The sequence below is a fragment of the Podarcis pityusensis genome, assembly GCF_964106645.2.
Source record: "Podarcis pityusensis genome assembly, chromosome: Z".
Classification (NCBI taxonomy): domain Eukaryota; kingdom Metazoa; phylum Chordata; class Lepidosauria; order Squamata; family Lacertidae; genus Podarcis; species Podarcis pityusensis.
In genome coordinates this window covers 30666080-30688798 of record NC_138044.1, presented here as the reverse complement: position 1 = coordinate 30688798, position 22719 = coordinate 30666080, and the positions used below count along the sequence as shown (strand labels likewise).

The window sequence follows — 22719 nt, the reverse complement described above, 5'->3', positions numbered from 1 at the left end:
GGAGGGAAAAAGTGAGTCTTATAGAGCAAAAAATACGGTAATCGCTTAAATAATTATGTGAACTTTTGCTGTGGCAGACAGCAAGAAAGTAACATTTTTGACAGAAACTGAATTGCAGCAGACTAGAAACAATGCTGCAATGAATATGGGCAGAATGAAAATCAATGCTTTCTTACATCCTTACCAAACACACACACACACACACACACGCAAGCAAGCAAGCAAGCAAACAAACAAACAAACAAACAAACACACACTGTTATGGCTTCTTCTCCCTTTGGCATTTCCTTTCTCCAACACTTTAAAAAAAAAAATTCAATCAATTTCCAAAGTCAAACAAAATGTTTTTAATACTGCTGTTTTTAGCAAGAACATTTTAACAAAGAATGTGTACTTTTAACTTAATATTGTACAACAGAGAAACTATACTTTAAATTTTCTATTGTCTAATATTCTACTATATAGTCATCCTCCCCTCCCCCCATTCTTCTTGAAAGACCAAAAGCCAAGCGGAACTGAGAATAATAATAAGAATAATGTAAGAATAATAATAATGATGATGATGCTGCATCAATTTATAATCCCCTTATTACATCAGCTATTGTGGGTTATGTTCACACCCTCTCAGATTGCTCATCTAAGGAAAGGACAATTTTTACATCGTTATCGTAATAAAAAATGTACATACTTTTATCTTCGAAATGTATTATATATTGAGTTTCAGCTTCAGTAAACAAAGCTTAAATTTATAAACACAATTGAAACGGCTCTATGTTGAGCAGTTTCAGTGCTAACACTGGACCTGTAGGACATACAGCCAGTGAAAACCTTTGCGGCTTGTTTAATTCATTGTGCCATTGCTATACTGTAATAGCTAACTCCTTGTGGGGGGGTGGGAAGTTAGTTATTTTGGGGAATCATTCTTGTGTGTGCTTAAGAGTTCTAGTATAACTTTTACCCCCTCCCTCTCTATCCTCTGGGGCCTAAAATGAATTGCTACAACAGGTTTGGTATAGTACAGAAAGCTTGAAAGAAGTCATAATATTTCTCAATGACATTTTGGCAGTTTTCAACACAGGAACAGTAAATTGCTTCACACTGTCCACATTTCAATGCTACCAATCCTGTCCTTCGCAGAACACTGAAGGCATCAAAGGTTAGAAGGGACTTCTTTCATGAGTTATATAGTCTTCAAATAGTGATCATTATATTTTCCCCATCCCACCCCTTCATTTTTACTGTCTTCAGTACATAATGGTAGGTTTGATGTATGCTCTGTTTTCTGGAAGAAAAAAAGAAGAACACAGCATGGTAATTACATAAATCTAATATTTGCACTTTTGAAAAGGCTGAGTTAAAATCAATATTTATGAATCACACACGTTTCAAATCTGCAAATGCAGGAATATCCTGATTGGTTAGAGTAAAAGTAAGACTTTGAGTACAGCAAGAAGTGAGACATGTACCATGGCAATTCCTTCTGAGTAAATATACAAACAGTATTTGTAAGGCTCTGTACAGATGGACACAGATGGTGAGCCTGTTGTGGATCCGCCTTCACTTTGCTTGGGTTAGACATACAACCTTCCTAAAAGAACTGAGCTCAGGGACAACCAATTCCTTCCTGATTCTGGCTGTGCAAAGTGCTGATTGGCTGGCCCTTGTGGAAGTTATGAACTCACTTCCCCTCCTCTGCATGGATCAATATACTAGTAATAGTAGTGATGATGGCGATGATGATGATGACAGAATACGGACCAGCTTAAAAACATACCTAGGTGCAAAAATAAACATTTAACCTGCTAAACATATCCTTCACATCCATTTTTTACAGGCAAAGAAGTGTAGCCATATTGGGGGGGGGGGGTAACCTGTACTGGATTCAGAGTCAGGTATGCATGTCATTAGAGGAGCAAAAATGAATGGAAGCAGAATTCGCTCTGCAGCAGAAAAGCCTTCATTGGTTCCTGACTTTATACATCTGTCTTTATGGGTTAGGCAAAATCACTAAGGGCTGAACTAGCCAAATAATGCAGAACATTAAAAAAGAAGCTCTAGTAGTAGTAGTAGTAGTAGTAGTAGTAGTAGTAATTTATAATAATTTATAATAATAATTTATTATTTATACTGCGCCAATCTGGCTGGGTTTCCCCCCAGTAAGACTCTAGATCCTTTCTAAGTTAATAAAAACAAAACTTTGCTAAATCCAAGGTGCTAGATAGTTCTGGTGGGAGGTCATGCACTTAAGATTCCATTCAAGACTTCAAGACCTCATCCAGCAAACTAGGAATCAACGACTAGTTTATGACCAATTAGATTTGTTTTTTATTTTTGCTTTTTTAAAGGCTTAACATTTTCTTTTCTGCTTAAAAGTATGACAATAAGCAACAAGTTTAAGTCAGACCTTGATGGGGGGGGGGGGTGGAGAGACTTGGGATAGGAGCCATACCTGGAAATATCTGCCTTTCCAGAGAGCCCAGGGAACCAGCACTGCCAGCATCTGCCCTGTTCTCTTTTGAGGCGCCTCCTCTTCAGAACCCTTCTCGGTGTGGGAGGGCACCCTACTACTACCACCTGTCAGAGACCGTGCTGAGGAGGGCTGCACGGAGGAGGAATGGTGGGAGCCTCCCCTCCCCCTGCTCCTGAGCTGGATCCTGAATCTTCCCAGGAGCAGGAGGACGGTATAGATTTGGAACAGTGGTTTGCAGAGGGGCATAGTTCAGAAGGCAGAAGCTGGGAAATACTGGATGGGGAACAGGTAGGAGAAGAAACACTGGGAGAGAGAGGGTTAACAGATTCACTGTCTCTGGAAAGCATTCCTCCGGTCTCCCCAAGGTCAAGAAGAGCTGAGAAAGTGGCAGAACAGAAAGCACACAAAGCACAGAGGGTACAAGCTCAGATTTCAAGACGCAGAAGTGACGTGGATGAATAGGGATGTAGGGGGTGAGATTCTTAATTGGGAGCAGCACCATTCCTAGGAGATGGGTTCTTTATTCTCTTGCTGTGATCATTAAAGTTTCTAACTGGTAAAAAGACTCCCTTTTCCTTTGTTCTGCTTATCTACTGCCACGGGGGTGGGGTTGATTCCCTGAAGCCTGACTCCACCAGACAGGACCTCCCTCCCTACCCCACCAAAGCCAATGCCTGAGAAACAGAGTACAAGCTCTTTCAGTCGCAAGCTTCCTCAGAGCGGGTGGAGCAACCTCTTTGGTGCAGGACTATAAAAATCCAGTTGACTTTGGAGTATTGCTGCAGCAACATCCTAACTTGCTGCTTTTAATGCCTTTACAGCCAGTCCATGACACCCAATCCACGCAAGAGCTGACCGTGGTCCTGGTCTCCTGCAGCTGGCCTGCCCTCTAGCCAGGCCTTGCCAGTACCAATGTGAGGTCCTAGACGGAAACAGCTTAATTTATTTTGTTTTTGCATATATTCTTGAATAAAACCTGGAATACGAAATTGAGAGACCTAAAAAGCTGTTGAGTGAATCAAGTGAATACTTCCATTAGTCTACAAAGTGAATTAAGCTCATCACATGCCCAATCCACCTGCAAGAGGGCATATTTTAAAACATAAAAGACTGCATTACAAATCAGCATGGTTAGTAAATCAATATCTCTCCTGGGATTGGGAGGAGAAGCCACTTCTATCACCTTTGTTTTCTGCATTCCTCTTTATCTGGAAAAGCAAACAGACACCAAGCTCTTTTCTTAATGATAAGAAATACGCTGTTTTAAGTTCAGGCAGTGGTGGTGGGGGTAGGGGGGGAGTCTACGGAGAGCCAAAAGGAATGCAAATCTATATTCCTATTAGTCTTAGAATGCATTTAAAGTCCAAACAGCTGCACCAGCAACTACTGCTTTTGGAGGCTGTAGGAAAATGATCAACCCAACCGGCATGTGTATAATGTTGACATATCTCCCATTACTGTTTTACATATGCCAATACCAAATCTTCATAAGGAAAGAACCTGTATTGACCGGCTAACCGACACAGATCCTTGGAGCAATCACCAAGTTTTGCTACATTTCAATTTTGAAATGCATTTCAGCTATAATATGAGTGATTTATCATTTAACGGGAGCTGTCAAAGTAAACTCCTAGATAAAACAAAAACATCTGGAACTATAAACAGCCGAGTGCAGGAGCTGAATTTTAATCCACATCCAGCATGTTCACTCTATTACAAACAGGAAACAGCTAATTAGTAATTGAATGTTTCATGTTTTTAAGAGGGCTTGTGCTTTCCAAACAGTGATGATCTAATATGGAGCTTGGACATAAACATGAATAAATACCAGGGACAAATGATTGCCAGAGGAATGTCCAGGAGCCTGGGAACCTCAAAAAGGATGCCAGGAGAACTGGACCGTGGAGGTCTTTATAGTGGCGCAACATTACTGCCATGAGATCCACAGGGGCTTGGGCAAAGAGTAAGCAACATTTCACATAAGTGAAGAGTGCTCCTTTCCATGAGTCACAGGGCCCAGAATGGAGTCTAACAGCCATGAGGCAAGGTCACTTATGGTGGACAATGGTAGGTCAAGGGTATGGCCTGTATAAAGTATATAGAAAGCAGATTTTACAGAAAAATAATGAACAGATGATGTTAGGCAGATAATGGATATGTTCAGATATCATGACAGACCATGGTTTATTGCTCTGGGAATGAGCCTATTCTCTGTTAATCTGGGCCCTGCTAGGCATGAGGGCACAAGCCATTTCAGCAAGCTTCACCCAACAGCAGAGTAGCCATGATGGATCAAAATGGATGACAAGGATGGGAAAGTTCAACTCTGGTCCACTCTGCGAAGGCTGCTTGGAACTGTTAGCCAGCTCTCTCAGTGACAGTCATGTGAGACCTTGGCATCTTGGAAAAGCACAATGTTAGCACAATAAGATGCTAAAGAGCACAAAAAAGAAAAGAATAATCTAACAGTGCTTCCAAACATTATTGAAAATAGAGTTGGGATGAGTTGGATAGACCATGATCTTAATTAAGCAATGCTGGACAAGAATGGAGCCCAGATACACTTTCCCCTAGTTAGATTATGGACATTCAAGGTCTACAACTCACGTAGCTTGCCTACGCAAGTCAAGTAATGATGGAAAAGATGGGAAATTATGTTCCATTTCCTGATCAATGCTGCATGAGAAACTACTTTATCCCTTATATACCCAGTAGGTCACTGCAGTCTGTGGGAGAACTTCTCCTTCAAGTCCCAAGTGCACCAGAAGCCGGATCCACAGTAACTCAGAGCAGGGCTTTCACTGTGGCTGCCCCTGTTATGTGGAACAGCATTCCTGTTGAGATATGACAGGCAACCACTATCTGCATTTTCCAGAAACAATTGAAGACAGTTTTGTTCCAACAAGGTTTCTCACCAGATGAATAGGTCTCTGCCATGGGGGGTCTACTTGATATTAATTTTTAAAACAATTGTTTTTAAAGCTGTTTTAATTGCATAGAATCATAGGACTGTAGTGTTGGAAGGACCCCAGAGAGGCATCTAGTCCAACACCCTGAAATGCAGGAATCTCAATTAAAGCATCTGTGACAGATGGCCATCCAACCTCTGCTTAAAAACCTCCAAGGAAGGAAAGCCCACCACCTCTTGTGGGAGACTGTTGTTCCTGATGTTTAGTTGGAATCTACTTTCTTGTAACTTGAATCCTCTGGAGCAGGAGAAAACAAACTTGCTCCATCCTCCTCCACATGGCAACCCATTGGATATTTGGAAATGGCTATCATGTCTCCTCTTAGTCTCCTCTTAACCAGGCTAAACATATGCAATTCCCTAAACTGTTCCTCATGTTTGGTTTCCAGACCCTTGAACATCTTGGCTGCCCTCCTCTACAGACACTTCAGCTTGTCAACATCCTTATTAAATTTTGGTGTTCACAGTATTCCAAGGCAGAATTTCTATCTTCCATACCTTATCCTCATTTCTGTGTTTCTCAGCATGCCTAGCATTTGGGAATAAAGTTCATTGTTGGCCAGGCAGAGCTGAGAGGAAGCACTTAATGAAGAGCTGAATAGGTAGCAACAATGAAAGAAGGAAATGATTCTCTGCACATCATTATTACTGATGTTATTATTAACAATATATTATAAATTGCTTTCCATACACATGTCTCAAAGTGATGTAAAACCCCCTCCAGTTAATGCTATTCTATGCTGCAACAACAGAAGTATAGTGGCCAGATCAAGGGAAGTAATAGTCCCACTCTATTCTGTCTGATAACTAGGTGGGTTGAAGGATGATAGGAGGCGAAATCTTCAGTTAAGAGTCGGAAATAGCAAGCTTAAGATGCTCATTCAAATGACTCTGATTGCTTTGTCAATGTAATTATAATGCTATTATGCCATTCTCAACCCGTATTATTTTCTAAGTACCATATTGCTATCTTTCATTGCTTTATGTTGCCAAGTTCCGTTTCAAGTTCAGAGTATCATTATCTTCCATATGAAGGTAATAATATGCTTTGAACGGAGCACTGCATGTCAATAAACTGATGGATTTGTTTCAGTTATAATCTTGAGTCTGTGGTATTTATTACTGGATATGCACCATTCCCTAATTCTCTGGTTTGCCAATGTGCAACTTTGAACTCAGATCAGATCACCAAATTAGCAGCCCCCTGACCCAGTTTGTTAGGAAGTTTGGAAAATTTGCTTCTAGTTTCATTTAACCACAGTTCAGCAGTACATTGCAAGCCCAAATTGTGATTAATCTATGGTTTGTTGAAACCACAGTTTGAAGCAAATCATAGTTAAGATCATTTGTCAGGTTTGGATAATACAGCAAGCCATAATTAACGGAAAACAGAAACAAAAGCTTCCAAACGCCTCCTTGTAGCCACACCAGCTAAGATCATTCCATTATGACAAACCATTGTTTATTGTGATGTCTAGATGCAGCCAGTCAGTGTTATGTAATAACAATTTCACATTAGCTGATATTAAGTATACAGGCTTTGTGTCACTATTACCACTATTTACCATTGCCTTGCTTGCAGAACACGGATGACGCATATCTGTGAGCAGCCCATAGAACATACAGTGGTACCTTGGGTTAAGAACTTAATTCTTTCCAGAGGTCCATTCTTAACCTGAAACTGTTCTTAACCTGAGGTACCACTTTAGCTAATGGGGCCTCCCGCTGCTGCCATGCCACCACTGCACAATTTCTGTTCTCATCCTGAAGCAAAATTCTTAACCTGAGGTACTATTTCTGGGTTAGCAGAGTCTGTAACCTGAAGCGTCTGTAACTCGAGGTACCACTGTACATTATTAGGTGACAATGCAAATGTAAAAGATGTTGATGATAATCAATGTCACTGTGTAGGGAAAGAATGATTGAGGGAGTTGGGTTTGTTTAGCCTGGATAAGAGGAGACTGAGAGAATATATGACAGCCATCTTCAAAGATCTAAAGGGCTGTCACATGGAGTAAGCTTGTTTTATTCTGCTCTGAAAGGTAGGATCTGAACCAATGGATTCAAGTTTCAAGAGATTCTGACTAAATGCCAGTAAGAACATTCTGATGGTAAGAGTTGTTCAACCGTGGAACGGACTCCCTTGGGTGGTGGACTCTCCTTCATTGGAGGTTTTTAAGCGGGGTTGGATGGCCATCCATCAGGGATGCTTTAGCTGTGATTCCTGCATTGCAAGGGGGTTGGACTAGATGACCTTTGGGATCCCTTCCAACTCTACAATTCTGTGTTACTATGATTGTATGCCTTTTCATCAGGCAAATATTTTTCTTTTATAACTTGAGGAGTTTTACTCCATTTGATTTTATTGCTCTTTTTGTCCTACTTATTTAATTGTGGTGAGTTTTATTGGGGCTTGTATTTTTATTGATATGAGTTTTTTGTTGTTGTTAAACCACCATGGGAGTTATTGCATTTAAGAGTTGCATAGGTGTTGACTTTGAGATAGAGATGGATGTTCAATCTGAGACTCACACATTCAAGAAGTACCTTGATGCTGCACTCATTCAATAGGGTGCATGTGGGAACCAGTCCTATAATATTATGCCTACTACCTTATTTCCCACTTCTTTCCCTTTCCCAAATCCACCAAAATCTTTTTCATTGTTCAAGCTTTGTGCAAACTGGTTGAATAAGAAAAGAAGCTAAGGTCAAAAATTCATCCTGTATGGAATGTTCAGGACCTATTGATGTTTCCATTTTATAGCATTTTTTACTGTATTACATAGTGAAGATTTTAAATAAATCTTTGGGCCATAAACGTATTATTTTATTAGGTTTATCCCATAATCAAATATTCATTTATGTGGGCTTCATTCTATTAAAAAATGAAATTAGACAAAGGTGAGCCAAACTGTGGATTTACAGTAGTTTAAAGCATAATTTAATTCTCTAGGGATAATATTGACAATATAAAAAGGGTATAAATGATATTCCCTAACACTAAAATATGCTTATGAGCCCCCAGTGCATGATAGGCTGTTTTACAACCTACCGTGAAATGCATGACTGCCTTAATAAGCAAGACATTTAGAAAGGGTTTTCAGACCCAGTACATTGTGTAACATGAATAAAGATCTCACAATTTTGCCTGTGAGCCAAATCCTATGTTAATGATGGTAATTTCCCCTTTGGATGATATTTTCTTTCCTAACAGGGTTGTTATTTCATAGTATAGATGTCTCCCTCTGTTCTATATTTGGTATCATGGAAGAAAAGGGGGGGGGGAACTCAGTAATTTTGGAGGTGGGACTCTTCATAGCAATCTAGGAGGCTGTCTTATACTGAGTCAGAGGACTGGTCCAGTAGCTCACTACCATCCACATTGACTGGCAGCAGCTCTCTAGGGCTGCAGGGCAGGGTTTGTTCCTCAGCCTTACCTGCAGGTGCCAGGGACTGAACCTGGCACCTTCTGTGGGCAAAGTAGGTGCTCTTACCACTGTGCTGCCGCATTCCCCTTAATTCTCAGTGCATGCTCATGAGAGCACAGTAATTGGCTCATTTGATGTTGCTCAATCAAATTGCTGGCATTGTGGGCACATGCACACAACAGATTTTTACATTTAGTTTCTAATTTTGTGAATCTTGCCCCAAAGCACAGCTTCTATAGGCCAGTTCTTATGCTCTCTAGGGACTTGAAAACTTCAGAGTGTAAGTGGCAGGACTGCATGTTTGAATACACTGCTGTGTGTTCAAATCTCTCCCTACATGTAGAGTTTTGGCGATTAAATGGCAAGCAAGCAAATAAATAAATGCTAGGGAGAAAAGCTCTGCTCTTGTCCTTGATAGTCCTCAGCGAGGACCAATAAAAACTGTCCAATGAGCAAACTATAATGCTAGACTGTACCATTTCTGAAGGAGGGGGTCCCACATATTTGATTTGTTCCCCTTTACTTAGGTCATACAGTAATTTAGTGAGAAGGGGGTTTAGCAAAGCATACTAGCTGATTGGTGCTCTAACTCTATTCCAGATTACATACAGTAAAAACTGGAGCTCTCAAACTTCAGTCTCATCTTCACCCTTTTCAAGATGTACAAAACGTTCCCCCTTCCAGTGATTCTTCAGGATGGGGTGGGAACAGAGACAAATAGTTTGCCAGTTCTGTTTCTGCCACTGGCAACACTGGTGGTACCCCATGTTGATGAGAGGCACCCGTTATTTCTTTTAGCTGCATAATGCAACATGAGAGCAAGAGCAAGAAAGCAATGCCCTCACTCTGATTTGGTTTCATGATGAGCCAACAAAGCCAATTCAGAGTGAGGACAATAAAATGGTTTTGTGATGATATCATGAAGCCAAACCAGAGTGAGGCTCATATTTTCTGCTGCAACTAAAGCAAAACATGGATGCTGAACAGTGGCAGGGAATGTGCTTACTGCTGCTGCCAGAACTACAAAGTGGTGGCAAAGAAGGGATACCTCCTACCAATCTAACTTTCAATTTCAAAATATTCTATTTCAGAAGATTCTGCTCAGGCCTTCTTTTAAGGTCTCACTGATTTTGTCAAGACTTTCCAAATGAAATCACTGGCCTCTAAATGTGCTCAATTTAATCACCCTACAAGTTTGCTGTTATTTTGTTTTTTAAACGTGAAGATTTTCATGTTTTCTGTGTTAGTACATCTGTAATATTAAGGAGTATTAACTCTTATTTTTATAGAAGAAGAGAAAGATGAAACACTAGCATGGGTTATTATTTTCCTCTTTTTTGCACCTACAGGCTCTTACTAAATGAAATATAATAATATACAAAAGTTAACTAAGGTATAAACATGCAAAAGGAGAAGTCTCCCTGCGATCATAAAATGATGTTATTTTCTGTTCAGCAGTTCATGTTACTGCTGTTCATGCTAATTAATTAAAGGAGCTGTTGCTGTAATGTGCAAACAGGGAATCTGAGAAACTGAGAGGGCTTTTAGGTCTCCGAGTGAAGTTAAGTCAATCTGGGTGCGAGCAATCAAACGTAATGAAATCACATGTCAGTGCTAAGCTTGCAAAAACTGTGAAGTTTGACTGGGGAGTAAAAGGATTATAATTAGATTTCCAATAGGATAATAACTAAATGGCAGAAAGCAGTAAAGAGAAAATATTACTTTGTTAGCTAATGGTGCTGCTGTTCGAGCTTCAGTTTTTATCAGCACCGCTTGTAGTTGTGCTAATTTAATTTGCTTTTATCAGCAAAAAATGTACCACTCGAACGGTACTTGAATGTCATTTGCAAAAATCATTGATCTGAAGGTGCACTTAATGACACCCACTATGTTTATTTTATGGGAAACGGAGATTGGTTGATAAAAATTGGTTGATGCACCATCCCTGCATTTGGCCCCGCAAGTGAGTTATGGCAACTGAAACAGAAGAACATTCAAATGTGAATCTTTTCTTCGGCTTTACAATGCAACTGCCTGCTGGACGCCCACACAAGAGTGAAGAGTTAAGACTTGCATGCTGAGGAAACAGTGGTGGTTTCCAAGGGCAAGACCGGCCTGAGAGATTTTGCTGCTTGAGACAAACGATATCTGGAGGGCCACAGGTGGAGAAATCTGTGGAGAAATCTGTATGATTAGAATTTCAGAAGCATCTTTAGGGCTGTGTAGGCTTTGTTCCCATTAATTGCTAGCTTGCTGGGTTAGAAACGAAAAAAGGATAGAAGAAGAGCCGAAACATACCATACCTTGCATTGGCGCACTGTCATGTTGGGTTCCATTGCGTTCCGCCTCCATGTCTGGAATCCCAGCATCTGCAAAGCACAATTTGTAGTTTTATGTTGTGAACTGCCCTCAAATCTACAGGTATAGGGCAAATATACACATTTAATAAATAACAACAACAACAATAATAATTCACGTAACTGCAATATCTGAAGAAAGTTAAGCACAGATCAAAATAATATTTCATTATGTTTATACCCCACCTTCTCCCCATGGGCTCAAGCTTCCCTCTCTGTGTCTATCCTCACAACCACCCTGTGAGGTAGGAGTTCATGACTGGCCCAGTGAATTTTCTGGTCTTTGGAGATATGCTACAAACTGGTGAAAAGTTTGGACAGGGACAACTCTGTAAGCATACTTCCTGAACTGGGATTAAAAAGGATTCTAGATTTTAACTTATTTGGGAGAAGTACATTTCCAGAGCAGTTTACTGCAGCAGCCTAACATCGCTGCACCTCATTCTCAGTTGTTCCCTTGATACAGCAAGGACCACTTCTTTCCACGCAAACCTGACTGACCAGGTAATAGGATCCACATCCACATCGAGAGCCAGTGTGGTGTAGTGGTTAAGAGAGGTGGACTCGTAATCTGGTGAACCGGGTTCGCGTCCCTGCTCCTCCACATGCAGCTGCTGGGTGACCTTGGACTAGTCACACTTCTCTGAAGTCTCTCAGCCTCACTCACCTCACAGAGTGTTTGTTGTGGGGGAGGAGGGGAAAAGGAGACTGTTAGCTGCTTTGAGACTCCTTAGGGTAGTGATAAAGTGGGATATCAAATCCAAACTCTTCTTCTTCTTCTTCAGCAGAAGCCCAGGAAAATGGATATAGGATTGCAGTTGTGCAGCACAATTCAAACCCAAGATGAACTGATGGCATGCCAGAATAAATCCCTCTACCTGTCTTTGCTGGCTCAGCTGCTGGAACTTAAGAAGGCCTAAGTCCTGAAAAAGCTATGTGATTGGGAATGTGATGGTGCAAGGAGACAACACTTATTCCAAACCTCTTTCAGCTCATTCATATGACCTGGCAACTGTGACAAAAAGTGTGGTTTTACGTTAAGCTCTTTTTAAAAAGGGCTGCTTTCCTTCTGCCAGGCTTGGGTCGACTCAGCCAGCAGTGGCCACACTCCTGTATGGGGTTTGGAATGCAATTAACTTATGCCTGCTTAATTTAAGCAGGTATAAATTCTGCTGGCTTCAGATACTTAGGATTGCTCTGAAAATCTGACTGATGAAGTCATCTGGCTTTTAAAATGTTCTCCTGTTGTGATCTTCTTATGTAGTGCTGCATTAATCTTCATCGAGACTGTATCTTTTCACACTTTATAAACTGCTTTGAAAGGTTGTACTCCTGAAAAGCAGTATAATATGATTTAAATGAACGAACAAATAAATGAATTCACCAGCGATGCCCGACTATCACGTTACCATTTAGCATCCTGAGACTATCGCCTGATGTTGCCTGTTTAAGTGCCTGTTCCGCTTGCTCTCTCCTCTTTGATTCAAACTCAAGAGCTTCTTGCAATTTTCTCTTGGCTTTCTTCTCTTTCTTCAAGCGCTTTTGAATTATTGCTGAAAGATGAAAACACAATTATGAAAGCATTAATGGGACCTTCCCTGGGAATATAAAACAAATATAATTCTCTGCTGACATTCCAGTTCTGCTTTTGGTTTACAAGACTATTACACCCTCTTTCTCCATATAAACATTCTTGAAAATTAGATAATGGTGATTCTGCTTGCTACACGTTTGGGCATCAAAATGAAAATTTATCTATCATCTATCTATCTATCTATCTATCTATCTATCTATCTATCTATCATCTATCTATCATCTATCATCTATCTATCTATCTATCTATCTATCTATCATCTATCTATCTATCTATCAATCATCTATCTATATCTATCATCTATCTATCTATCTATCTATCTATCTATCTATCTATCTATTTAAAAAAATTACATCCTGCCTTTCCATGAATCATAAGCAGAGTGTTTAGCAACAACAATAAACAACAATAGTAATAGTAATACTACTTTTAATCATAATAATACAATTAAAACAAAGACAGAATCTGGAATGTCAAATTTCTTTCCATTTGGAAAAGGAAAGCACACCTTCGAGGTTTTTGTTCTGCTTTTGCAAAACTCAGAGGGTTTGATCTACTCTAGATAATTAGAGTAGACCCACTGAAATCCATGGGACTTTCTTTGTGGGGGAAAACAAAACAATAGGTTGGATCTACACTGTCATACTTAAGAGAATAAACTATTATATTCTCAAAGTATGATAGCCCACTCTACGTAGCGCTAAGTCTGGATCCAACCCACAGTTTTGATTCCCCACCCCACCCCACTGCCACGATGCTGAATTATTTTTTGTGACCTGAATTTCATCACAATCTCTCAATTTGCTATGAACCTCAAATATTTAGCCAGTGAAATGTGAGCTGTACATCACATTTGAAATGTAAGTCTGTGGTATTATCTTCTTCAGATTTTAATTTTATATTCCAAATTAATTTTTAGCCTACATATCAATGGCTATCAATAATGGGCCATTATTAAGCTGTTGAATGATTATTTGCATGAATTTGTATATATAAACAGACATAAAATCCCAGTTGTTATAGATAATAAACACCAGTTTGCTATTTACCAGTTCCATGCTCTTTATAGGTAAGCTGAATGTGAGAGATTAAATATGAACAAATACTGCTGGTGAATAAATGTGAACATGAATCTGGGGCATATGTAGGCTATATGACCTCAGTGAAGACTGTCACCCAAGCCCAATGATTTCTTAAGGAGATGTAATGTGCAAATACTTTCACTGCTGACCAACAGTGCCCCATTAACCTAGGCAGTGTTGGTTAGCAGTGAAAGTGCTTCCACTAGGAGTAAGTAAGTAAATGAATAAAGATCAATTTGTGCATTGAACAGACAGGTGACCATGATCAGAGCAAGTTGCTACAATCCAGTTACAGTGCAGTGCAGCATTGGTTTATGGTTATATTTGCTCCCATTATAGAAGGTGAGCACTACATAATTGCATCTGAACAGAATAATGACATTTAGTAGTGATGGAAGCTATTTACTGTATGAAATAGAACACCCCTCCCCCAATACTGCTTGCTCTAGTCCAGAGTTCCCCAAACTTGGATCTCCAGATGTTTTTGGACTACAGTTCCTATCATCCCTGGCCACTGGTCCTGCAAGCTAGGGATGATGGGTGTTGTAGTCTAACAACAGCTGGCGACCCAAGTTTGAGAAACCCTACAGTCTACTCAAAACCAGAGCCCATCAAAGTTGCTCCAAAGCAGTGGTGGAAAGAACATCAGGAGATCTGATCACAGGTTTCCTATGTTTTGACACAAAGATGTCATCAATGTCATAAAAATATAAGAGGAGCCCAGCTGGATCAGTCCAAAGGCCTATCTAGTCCCGCATCCTGTTTCTCACAGTGACCAACCAGATGTCCCTGGAAAGTCCACAAACAAGATATGAAGGCAACAGCTCTCTTCTCCTGATGTTCTCAAGTTTCCCTCTGGCAGCCTCTCCCTGTTTCCTTCTGTGATACAGTAAGAGCACATATAGAAGAGGTGAGGCCATGGTGATCCAAATGAATTAGGTTTAGATGAAGGCTTGGTGGGTAGGAAAAAGGAAGGCTTCTAACCACAGGGAGCAGCATGCCAGAAATCAGTTTTTATTTTGGCTTACCTCTGTTTTGCAGCTCAGCAGTGAGTTGCCTTTCCAGACTCTCTCTCAGTTCTCTCTCCCTGCACAGCTCCATCTTCAACTCTTTCTTTTCCTGCTGGATCTGTTTCTCCTGCACTCGAGCATTATCTACAGCAACTTTCAGCAACCCCTGTTAAAATAGGTGCACACAAACCGATCCTGAAAACAACTTTTTAATGGAATGGTAGGGCTGAGCTCAGGCGAGGGAACTATGGGTGCTGTTTTATTTTTTGCCTTGTCAACATGATCACAATTCTGGTGAATCTAGTGGTTGACATTATTGTTGGATGACATCTGGATGAACAATCCCATTCAGAGTCTGCAGGACACAGATGCTTTACTACAGATCCAGGCTCTGGCTAATGCACACCCCAATTTCCAGCCTCATACATCAGTGCAATACAATATAGCAGTCTTTCTCAATCTGGTGCCCTCAATATGCTTTGGTCTGAAAATCAATCTTTCATGACCATTGACCATGCTAGCTCAGGCTGATGGAAGTCGTATTCCAAAGCATATGAAGGGTTCCAGGCTTAGAAAGGCTGCACCATTAACTAACACAGATTCCCACTATTATCTTAGCACAAATTCTCCAAATTTCAGCAAATACTGGATTCACCCAAAGATTTGTGTTACTGGAAAAATAAATATATTTTAGGGCCAAATGGCTTTTATGGGAGAAGATTTAGCAGCAATGGCTTAATCATGTTCCCTCTCATCCTCATGCATCAGTCTTTTTCCAATTTAGGGGCTTCCTCGTTTATTTCAGAACTTGCATACATTGTTTAGAGTTCTCAGTCTGAAATACTTGTGGAAGATTTTGAAGGTGGCGATACTCATGTGTGCCTGAAGTCCCTTGTGTGTAAGAGCTCCATGGGTTGGGGGCATTCAAATATAGTGGAATTGCATGTATCAGCTGAAGTCTCATTGCTAAAATCTATTGATGAATGAAGGATAAGTGGACGTTGGCAGATGATCCATAAATAATCCAGGATATGCATTCTAAGGAGAAGAAGTATTTGTTAGTTGATTTATTTAAATGATTTCCATCAAGCTTTTTGACTATAAGATCCTCAAGACAGCTAAGAAAACAAATGACAAAAAAGCAAAAGGTAAAAAGTTAGGTTGAAGTGCTTGCAAGCATATAACATTTGTAATACAATATAATATCACACACAAACTTTCTACGTTTCACAATTCACGTTAAAATCACCATCCATTTTAAAAAAATGAGATTCTGAAATTAACAAATAGTTGACTGAAACTGAATCCAAAGTTCCCACCATAAAACAAAGTTCCCAAATCCCAACTATATTATAGATAATAGAGATTTATCCTTCCCACATATCTGACCTCCTATACATGAGCACATCTTTCATATAATAAGTCATATGGGTTTACTACAGCCTGTGTATTATTATTCCAATACAAAATAAACTCAGTTTCTCTGAGAACGTTTTATCTTGTTTGCCTCCCTTCCCTGGCTCTGATTACATTTGTTCTTTTTACATGTATACTTGTTCCCAAGTTTCCATTATCCAAACTGCTAATTCAGGAGGGTTTTTTGACTTTTTCTGAACTTGACATATAGTCATCATACCGTGTAGTCATCTGGGCAGCTGTTGCCAGTTGTCTTTTGGGGACACCACTTCTTTAAGATAATCAGACAGACTAGAGGAACTCTTGATAATTTATAACCAATAATTTATCTTATTTCTGTTAATATTTGATACCAATATAATTTGATTTTAAGTCTCTGTCATCTCAATGCAGGGTGGGATGTGGAATAATCACTGGGGCATTTTACCTGTATGTTGGTTAATAAAGTTTCTACGGAGGACAATCCATCTGCAAAAAGAAAAGGTGCACGGAAACCAGGAGGAACACTCTGCCCAGCCAGTTGGATCTTCTCTAGGGCTGGTGCCATTATTGGGATGCCAATCTGCATCTCTTCTGTAAAGACACGACAGAGAAGGAACAGATTATTACTTGGGGAGCAACTGAGGCAACATCTTTAAAAATGACCTGGGTGAAAGAATTGAGGGGATGCTCCCAAACTGGGAGGGGTAGCTAGCTCATTCCACAGAAGACAGAATTAGGATTTAAGATTACCTTAACAGACTCACAAAACTAACGAAACAACTTTCAATAGGGAGAAATGTTCTAGTCCAACCCCCTGCAATGAAGGGTTGTTTTATATATATATATATATATATATATATATATATATATATAAAATTAGTCTGTGAAGAAGCATGAAGAAATTTTCTGAGAACCGATGGATGAATCTGTGGCCTTGTTCTTGTCTTCGATGCTGCTTTTGCCCTTCTTCTTCTTCTTTTAAAAAAAAATTATTTGGTTTTCCAAATTAAGATTTTACAATCGCATATCCAACATACATCATAAAAACAAGATTCCAAAGAATCCCCTGAACTTCCCTCCTCCCCTTTGTGGGTCCTATTGTTAGCCATTTCCTCCCTTTTATAATAATCCAAATCTTTTACATCTCCATTATAATCCAAAATTCACGAAGTGTTAGTCCACTCTTACTAACGATTTTAACTGTTTACAATGATTTTTCCCCCCAGATAAATTATAATCCCCCCTTCCTTATTAAAATTTTGGCTTTCTGGAAAAAAATAAATAGGGAGAAATGTTAGGCTCTGCACTTACAGTAGTGGAGCATGGAAGTTGGGGCTTAGCTACCTATCCACACCTATGAAGAATCACTGATGGAAAGGGGGGCCCATCAGACAACTGCCCCTTACCCAAAGTTGCTCTGGAGGGACAGGATCAGCTTGGACTTCCCACTCAGGTGGGAATGGATCTCATTATTATCCAGGGCCACAGGGATGAGTTCTTCATCGATAGCACCTGGGTGGGCTACTCGGAGTCAATATTCACCTTACCATTGGCAATAGGCCCAAGAGCCTCACAGACTCCACCATGGCCTGAGGACTTCAGCCAGTGCAGCATTTGTCAAGCTGGTTTAGCAATGGGCGTCATGTGTATTTTAATGAACTGAATGGAGTAAAATACTGTATTAGGAGTAATGGAAGAGTGGAGAGAGACTTTGTGAACTTAACAGTGTTTACCTTGTTTACTTAGCTGCTATTTTGTTGTTAACATTGTTTTACAGATTATAAATATTTGTTGCATACTATGATATATAATGTTATGTAATATATCTGTTATACAATATGACCTTCGCTGTAATTGTGATATTTAGATTGTTTTATACATTGTAATTGTTTACTGATAATTTGCTAATTATTTTAGAAATTGCATAGAAATACAATAAATCAAATCAAAATCAAATCAAATGAGGTCATCTTGCAGTTCCAGAAAGGAACAATTAAAGGAAGGAAAGAAATGAGATAACTTTTTTTTTTTTTAACTCGGAGACTTCTTTGTCCTAAATAAACAAAGCAAAAAACAGAATGGAGTAATGAGAAGTAATTTGGTTCTAACAACAGGTATAATACTAACTATAATCATGTAATGTTTAAAATACAGTCAAAACTGCTGGATTTTACATAAAACAAAGACTGTGCACAATCTTCACTGCGTTGAGAGTCATTTTTGCTTCTCGTTGGTCATATTGTTTCACTCTTGCTGATTTAAAAAGGATTAAAAGAAATCTGATTTTTGCTCCATCGCCCTTTTTGATGGATGGATGAATTCAATGCTTAATTCTTTTTAATCCCCTTTGCGATACTCAGTGATCATGTAACAATGGTAATTTGGGGCTGTGTGTCTTCTGTAACCACACTGTGCAAGTTCAGAAATTAGTAACGGGTGGACAGCTCTGTATCCTGTATGAAGGTGCCATACAGCCATGTGAAGTCAGGCCACTGATTCATGCATCCCCGTACGTAAATATTTTATATTTATAGGATTGCTTTATTTCATATTTTAATTCTAGATGTTATATTTTAATGGATTAATAGGATTGCTGAGTATGCATTTTAATTATGTAGCTCTGTATTTTAATGTTTGTGTAATTTGTTTTTATTCATGTAAATCAGTTAGAAGCCTATTTCGGCATTAAGTGCTACACTAACAACAACAGCAACAAATTCTAGCAATGATTCTCCAGGCTCTGAGGCAGGGTGCACAGATTTTAGGAGTGAAGTTTATAGAATCACAGAATTGTAGAGCTGGAAGGGACCCTGAGGGGGTCATCTAGTCCAACCCCCTAAAATGCAGGAATCTCAGCTAAAGCAGCCATGAGAGATGACCATCCAACCTCTGCTTAAAAACCTCCAATGATTATCAAACAGCTCTTCCTGTCAGAAAGCTCCTCCTGATGTTAAGTCAGAATCTCTTTTCTTGTAACTTCAAGGCATTGGGTCCTACCCTCTGGAGAAGGAAGAAACAAGCTTGCTCCATCTTCCATATGACAGCCCTTGAAATACTTGGAGTCAGCTCTCATATCTCCTCTTAAGTCTCCTCTTTTCTAGGCACACACGTTCCAGCTTGTCAATATCTTTCTTAAATTGTGGCACCCAGAACGGGACTCAGTTCTCCAGGCAGGGTCTGACTAAGGCAGAATACAACAGTACTATGACTTCCCAACTATACTTCTGTTGAATCAGCCTAGAATAACAGTTGTTTTTGCTGCTGCATCACACTGTTGACTCATGTTAAGCTTGTGGTTTGCTAAGACCCCTAAATCCTCTTCACATGTGCTACTGGCAACCCATATGTCCACCATCATATATTTGTGTAGCTGGTTCTACCTGCCTAAGTATAGAGCAAAACATCTGTCCCTATTGAAATTAATTTTGTTAGTTTTGATCCAGTTCTCTAATCTGTTCAAGTCATCCTGAATCCCAATTCTGTCTTCTGCAGTATTAGCTACCCATTCTAGTTTGGTGTCATCTGTAAACTGGATGAACATCCCCGCTATTCCTTCATCCATGTTGTTTATAAAGACATTGAACAAAAGAAGCCGGTGGCACCCCACTTGTCCTTTTTCCAGGATGATGAGGCACCATTAGTAAGCACTCTTTGGGTACAATCAGTCAAACAGCTATAAATCCACCCAACTGTTACCTTGTCTAGCCCACATTTTCCCAGCTTCTCCACAAGAATATAACAGGGAACTCTGTCAAAAGTCTTACTGAAATCAAGATACACTATGTTTACAACATTCCCCCGATCCATGAAGCTTGTAACTCTCTATATAAAAGAGATTCATTTGGCATGACTTGTTTTTAAGAAACCCCTTCAGGGTCTTAGTAATCACAGCATCCTTTTCTAAGTGCTCACAGACTGACTGTTTAATTATCTGTTCTAGCACCTTTCTTGGTATCAACATCAAGCTGACTGGTTTGTAGTTATCTGGGTCTTTTCTCCCATTTCTGAAGGTGAGGACGATGTCTGCCTGCCTCCAATCCACAGGGGCCTCAGCTTTTCTCCAAGAATTCTCAAAGAGGCTCTGAGATTACATCTGCAAGCTCCTTTAGTACCCTTGGATGCAACTCATCAGGCCCTGGAGGTTTGAATTCATTGAAAGTAGCTAGGTATTCCCTCACCACCTCTTTTCCTATCTTGGGCTGCAACACCCTCCTTACAATATTTATTCTGTTATCACCAGGCTGGGCATTGCTTTCTTTTTTGATGAAGACAGAGGCAAAGTAGGTGTTGAACAGTTCCGCCTTCTCTCTGTCACCAATAGCATTTCTCCATCTTCTCTACACAAAGGACCTACCACTTGCTTGCTCTTCCTCTTGCTTCAAACATAGCCAAAGAAACCTTTTATTGTTATTTTTAACCTCTCTTGCAAGCCTGAGCTCATTCTGAGCTTTGGCCTGCCTGACCTTCTCCCTGTAACTGTTGGCTACTTGTGTTATATTCTTGCTTTGTGATTCCCCATTTCTTTCATTTCTTATGCATGCCATTACTACTACTACTACTACTACTACTACTACCACTGTCATTATCACTATTATTATCTGATTATTTCTCAGAGTTTCTAATAAGATTCTGTCTTCTCAGCACATCAGTTTGGTTAATATTTTATGAGAAGATATGATCAATCTTTCTGCTATTCCCCCCAACCCTATCCTCTGGTTACACACTTAAAACAAGTTCTTCCCAAGTCAAAGACTACATACCATTTCTCATGCTCAAATAATTCATATGCAGGGTCAAGTCATTAAAATTAATTGTTTATGCCCAAAACCACTCCTCTGTGAAGCAAGGTAAACTAAACGCATCTTGGAGAGGTGGAGGGAAAGACGAGGGGGAGAGCAAGCGAGCGGGCGCAATGAATGAATTGTGGATAAACTGCTTAAAACAATCTAGAAACCTCAACTGCTTGGGAAGGGGGGGCATGGGAGGGTGGGGGAAAGTAATGCTATTAAAATGGCCAAAAGGAAAATTCATATTGACTGCAGAGACAGGGCACACCGTCTATGGTTAGTAATGTTGCTGTAGAGTAGATTGAAGTTTCAAAATGGCATTAGTCTTCTTTAAAGAGATAGACACGGCTAAATTAGGTGCTGCTGGCTGCAGTGAGGATCAAATGCAAAAAGAAATCATATTTCACCCCAGCTAGTCAACAGCAGGAAAATAAATAGAAATATAAGAGCTATGCAGGCAATGATTCATTTTGATAATCTGGCCCAAGAGAGACACAGGGAGACAGCATCCAGATCTAAGCTCCCCACCAAAAGACAAATAGGAGACGGAGGGTGGAGACTGGGATGACAGCCTAGCAGAGGTCACATCGATTTCTACCAGCGGTTTTCACACAGATGAGATAACCCTGCACTCCATTTGCCCCATTGTTCATATCCTACCTGTCCCACAAGCCATAAATTTCCAAGTCCCCGAAAAAAGGGGCAGTAAAGAAGAAGGATTCTACTTATGACTTCTTATGATTAAGTTTTTGTGCTAACCAAACATGGTTTGCCAACCAAGGTCACATTGCATGTTAAAGTCCGTAATAGCTAGGAAAAGACTAGGGGAAGCATATTACGGTTTAGCGTCTATGGGTGGGAAAGGGAGAGGGGGTGGGGGAGAAAAGAACCCCTGTCAAACAATTCATCATTTTCTCCTCCTGATTGAAATCACACACTGCGAAGATGAATGATATAAGCATTAGAAATCTATTTCAATCTTGTAATAGATCTTCACATCTGAATGGTGCCCCCCTTTAGGGCTACCTTCAACAGAAGCACATGGAGGGAGTAGAGCTGTATTTGTTAATTTGTTAAAGACATAAAAATCTTAATTGGCAAAGTGATGATGCCATGACAACCACAACAGAAAGGATAAGTATGGAATGTCCCTAAACAGGTCACTCTCTTTGTGGGTGGAATACAAAGGCTTTGATGTGTGTGTTTGAATTTTAACACCCACTATTCACGATGTATACATTGAAAGCTGCCACCCATGGGGTGGCAGAATAAACAAGAAATAAAACTAGGACCTAACCAAGGGCACAAGCAACACTGCATTTATTGAGGCAAAGGGAAGACTGCTTTTATGGAGCTTGTTTGCCATACCTTGTAATAGCATCCTAGATTCTATTCAGAGGGCATGGTTTTAATTTCTAGCACTCATTCCAGATGAATAGGCATCCTGTTAGGTTGTTGTTGTTGTTTTACATGTATTGAGAAAGAGAATATAAAGCAAAATACTCAGAATGGATAGCTCAGTTGGTAGAACATGACACCCTTAATCTCAGGGCTGTTGGTTTGAGCCCCACATTGGGCAAAAGATTCCTGCACTGCAGGGGGATGGACTAGTTGACCCTCACGGT

General features: G+C 39.9%; 1 protein-coding gene and 1 long non-coding RNA gene across 13 annotated transcripts in view; one reads left to right on the top strand and one right to left on the bottom strand.

Annotated features, from left to right (window-relative positions):
- The window catches only part of LOC308468873, a 46448-nt gene that overhangs the window by 11272 nt on the left and 12457 nt on the right, over positions 1 to 22719 (top strand). The gene's annotated exons all lie outside the window — the stretch shown is intronic.
- The window catches only part of DACH2 (dachshund family transcription factor 2), a 326286-nt gene continuing 303890 nt past the window's right edge, over positions 324 to 22719 (bottom strand). For 5 of the 10 annotated variants that reach the window (XM_080991271.1, XM_080991264.1, XM_080991265.1 and 2 more), the window contains 6 exons: positions 16753 to 16898; positions 14928 to 15075; positions 12633 to 12776; positions 11170 to 11235; positions 10941 to 11038; positions 324 to 1282 (listed from right to left, as the gene is read on the bottom strand). In XM_080991271.1, the coding sequence (XP_080847397.1) occupies positions 1181 to 1282; positions 10941 to 11038; positions 11170 to 11235; positions 12633 to 12776; positions 14928 to 15075; positions 16753 to 16898 (704 nt within the window). In that variant the 3' untranslated portion in view covers positions 324 to 1180. Of the gene's footprint in view, positions 1283 to 1853; positions 11039 to 11164; positions 11236 to 12632; positions 12777 to 14927; positions 15076 to 16752; positions 16899 to 22719 lie in introns of those variants that run through there. The other 5 variants (XM_080991266.1, XM_080991268.1, XM_080991267.1 and 2 more) reach the window with 3 other exon arrangements.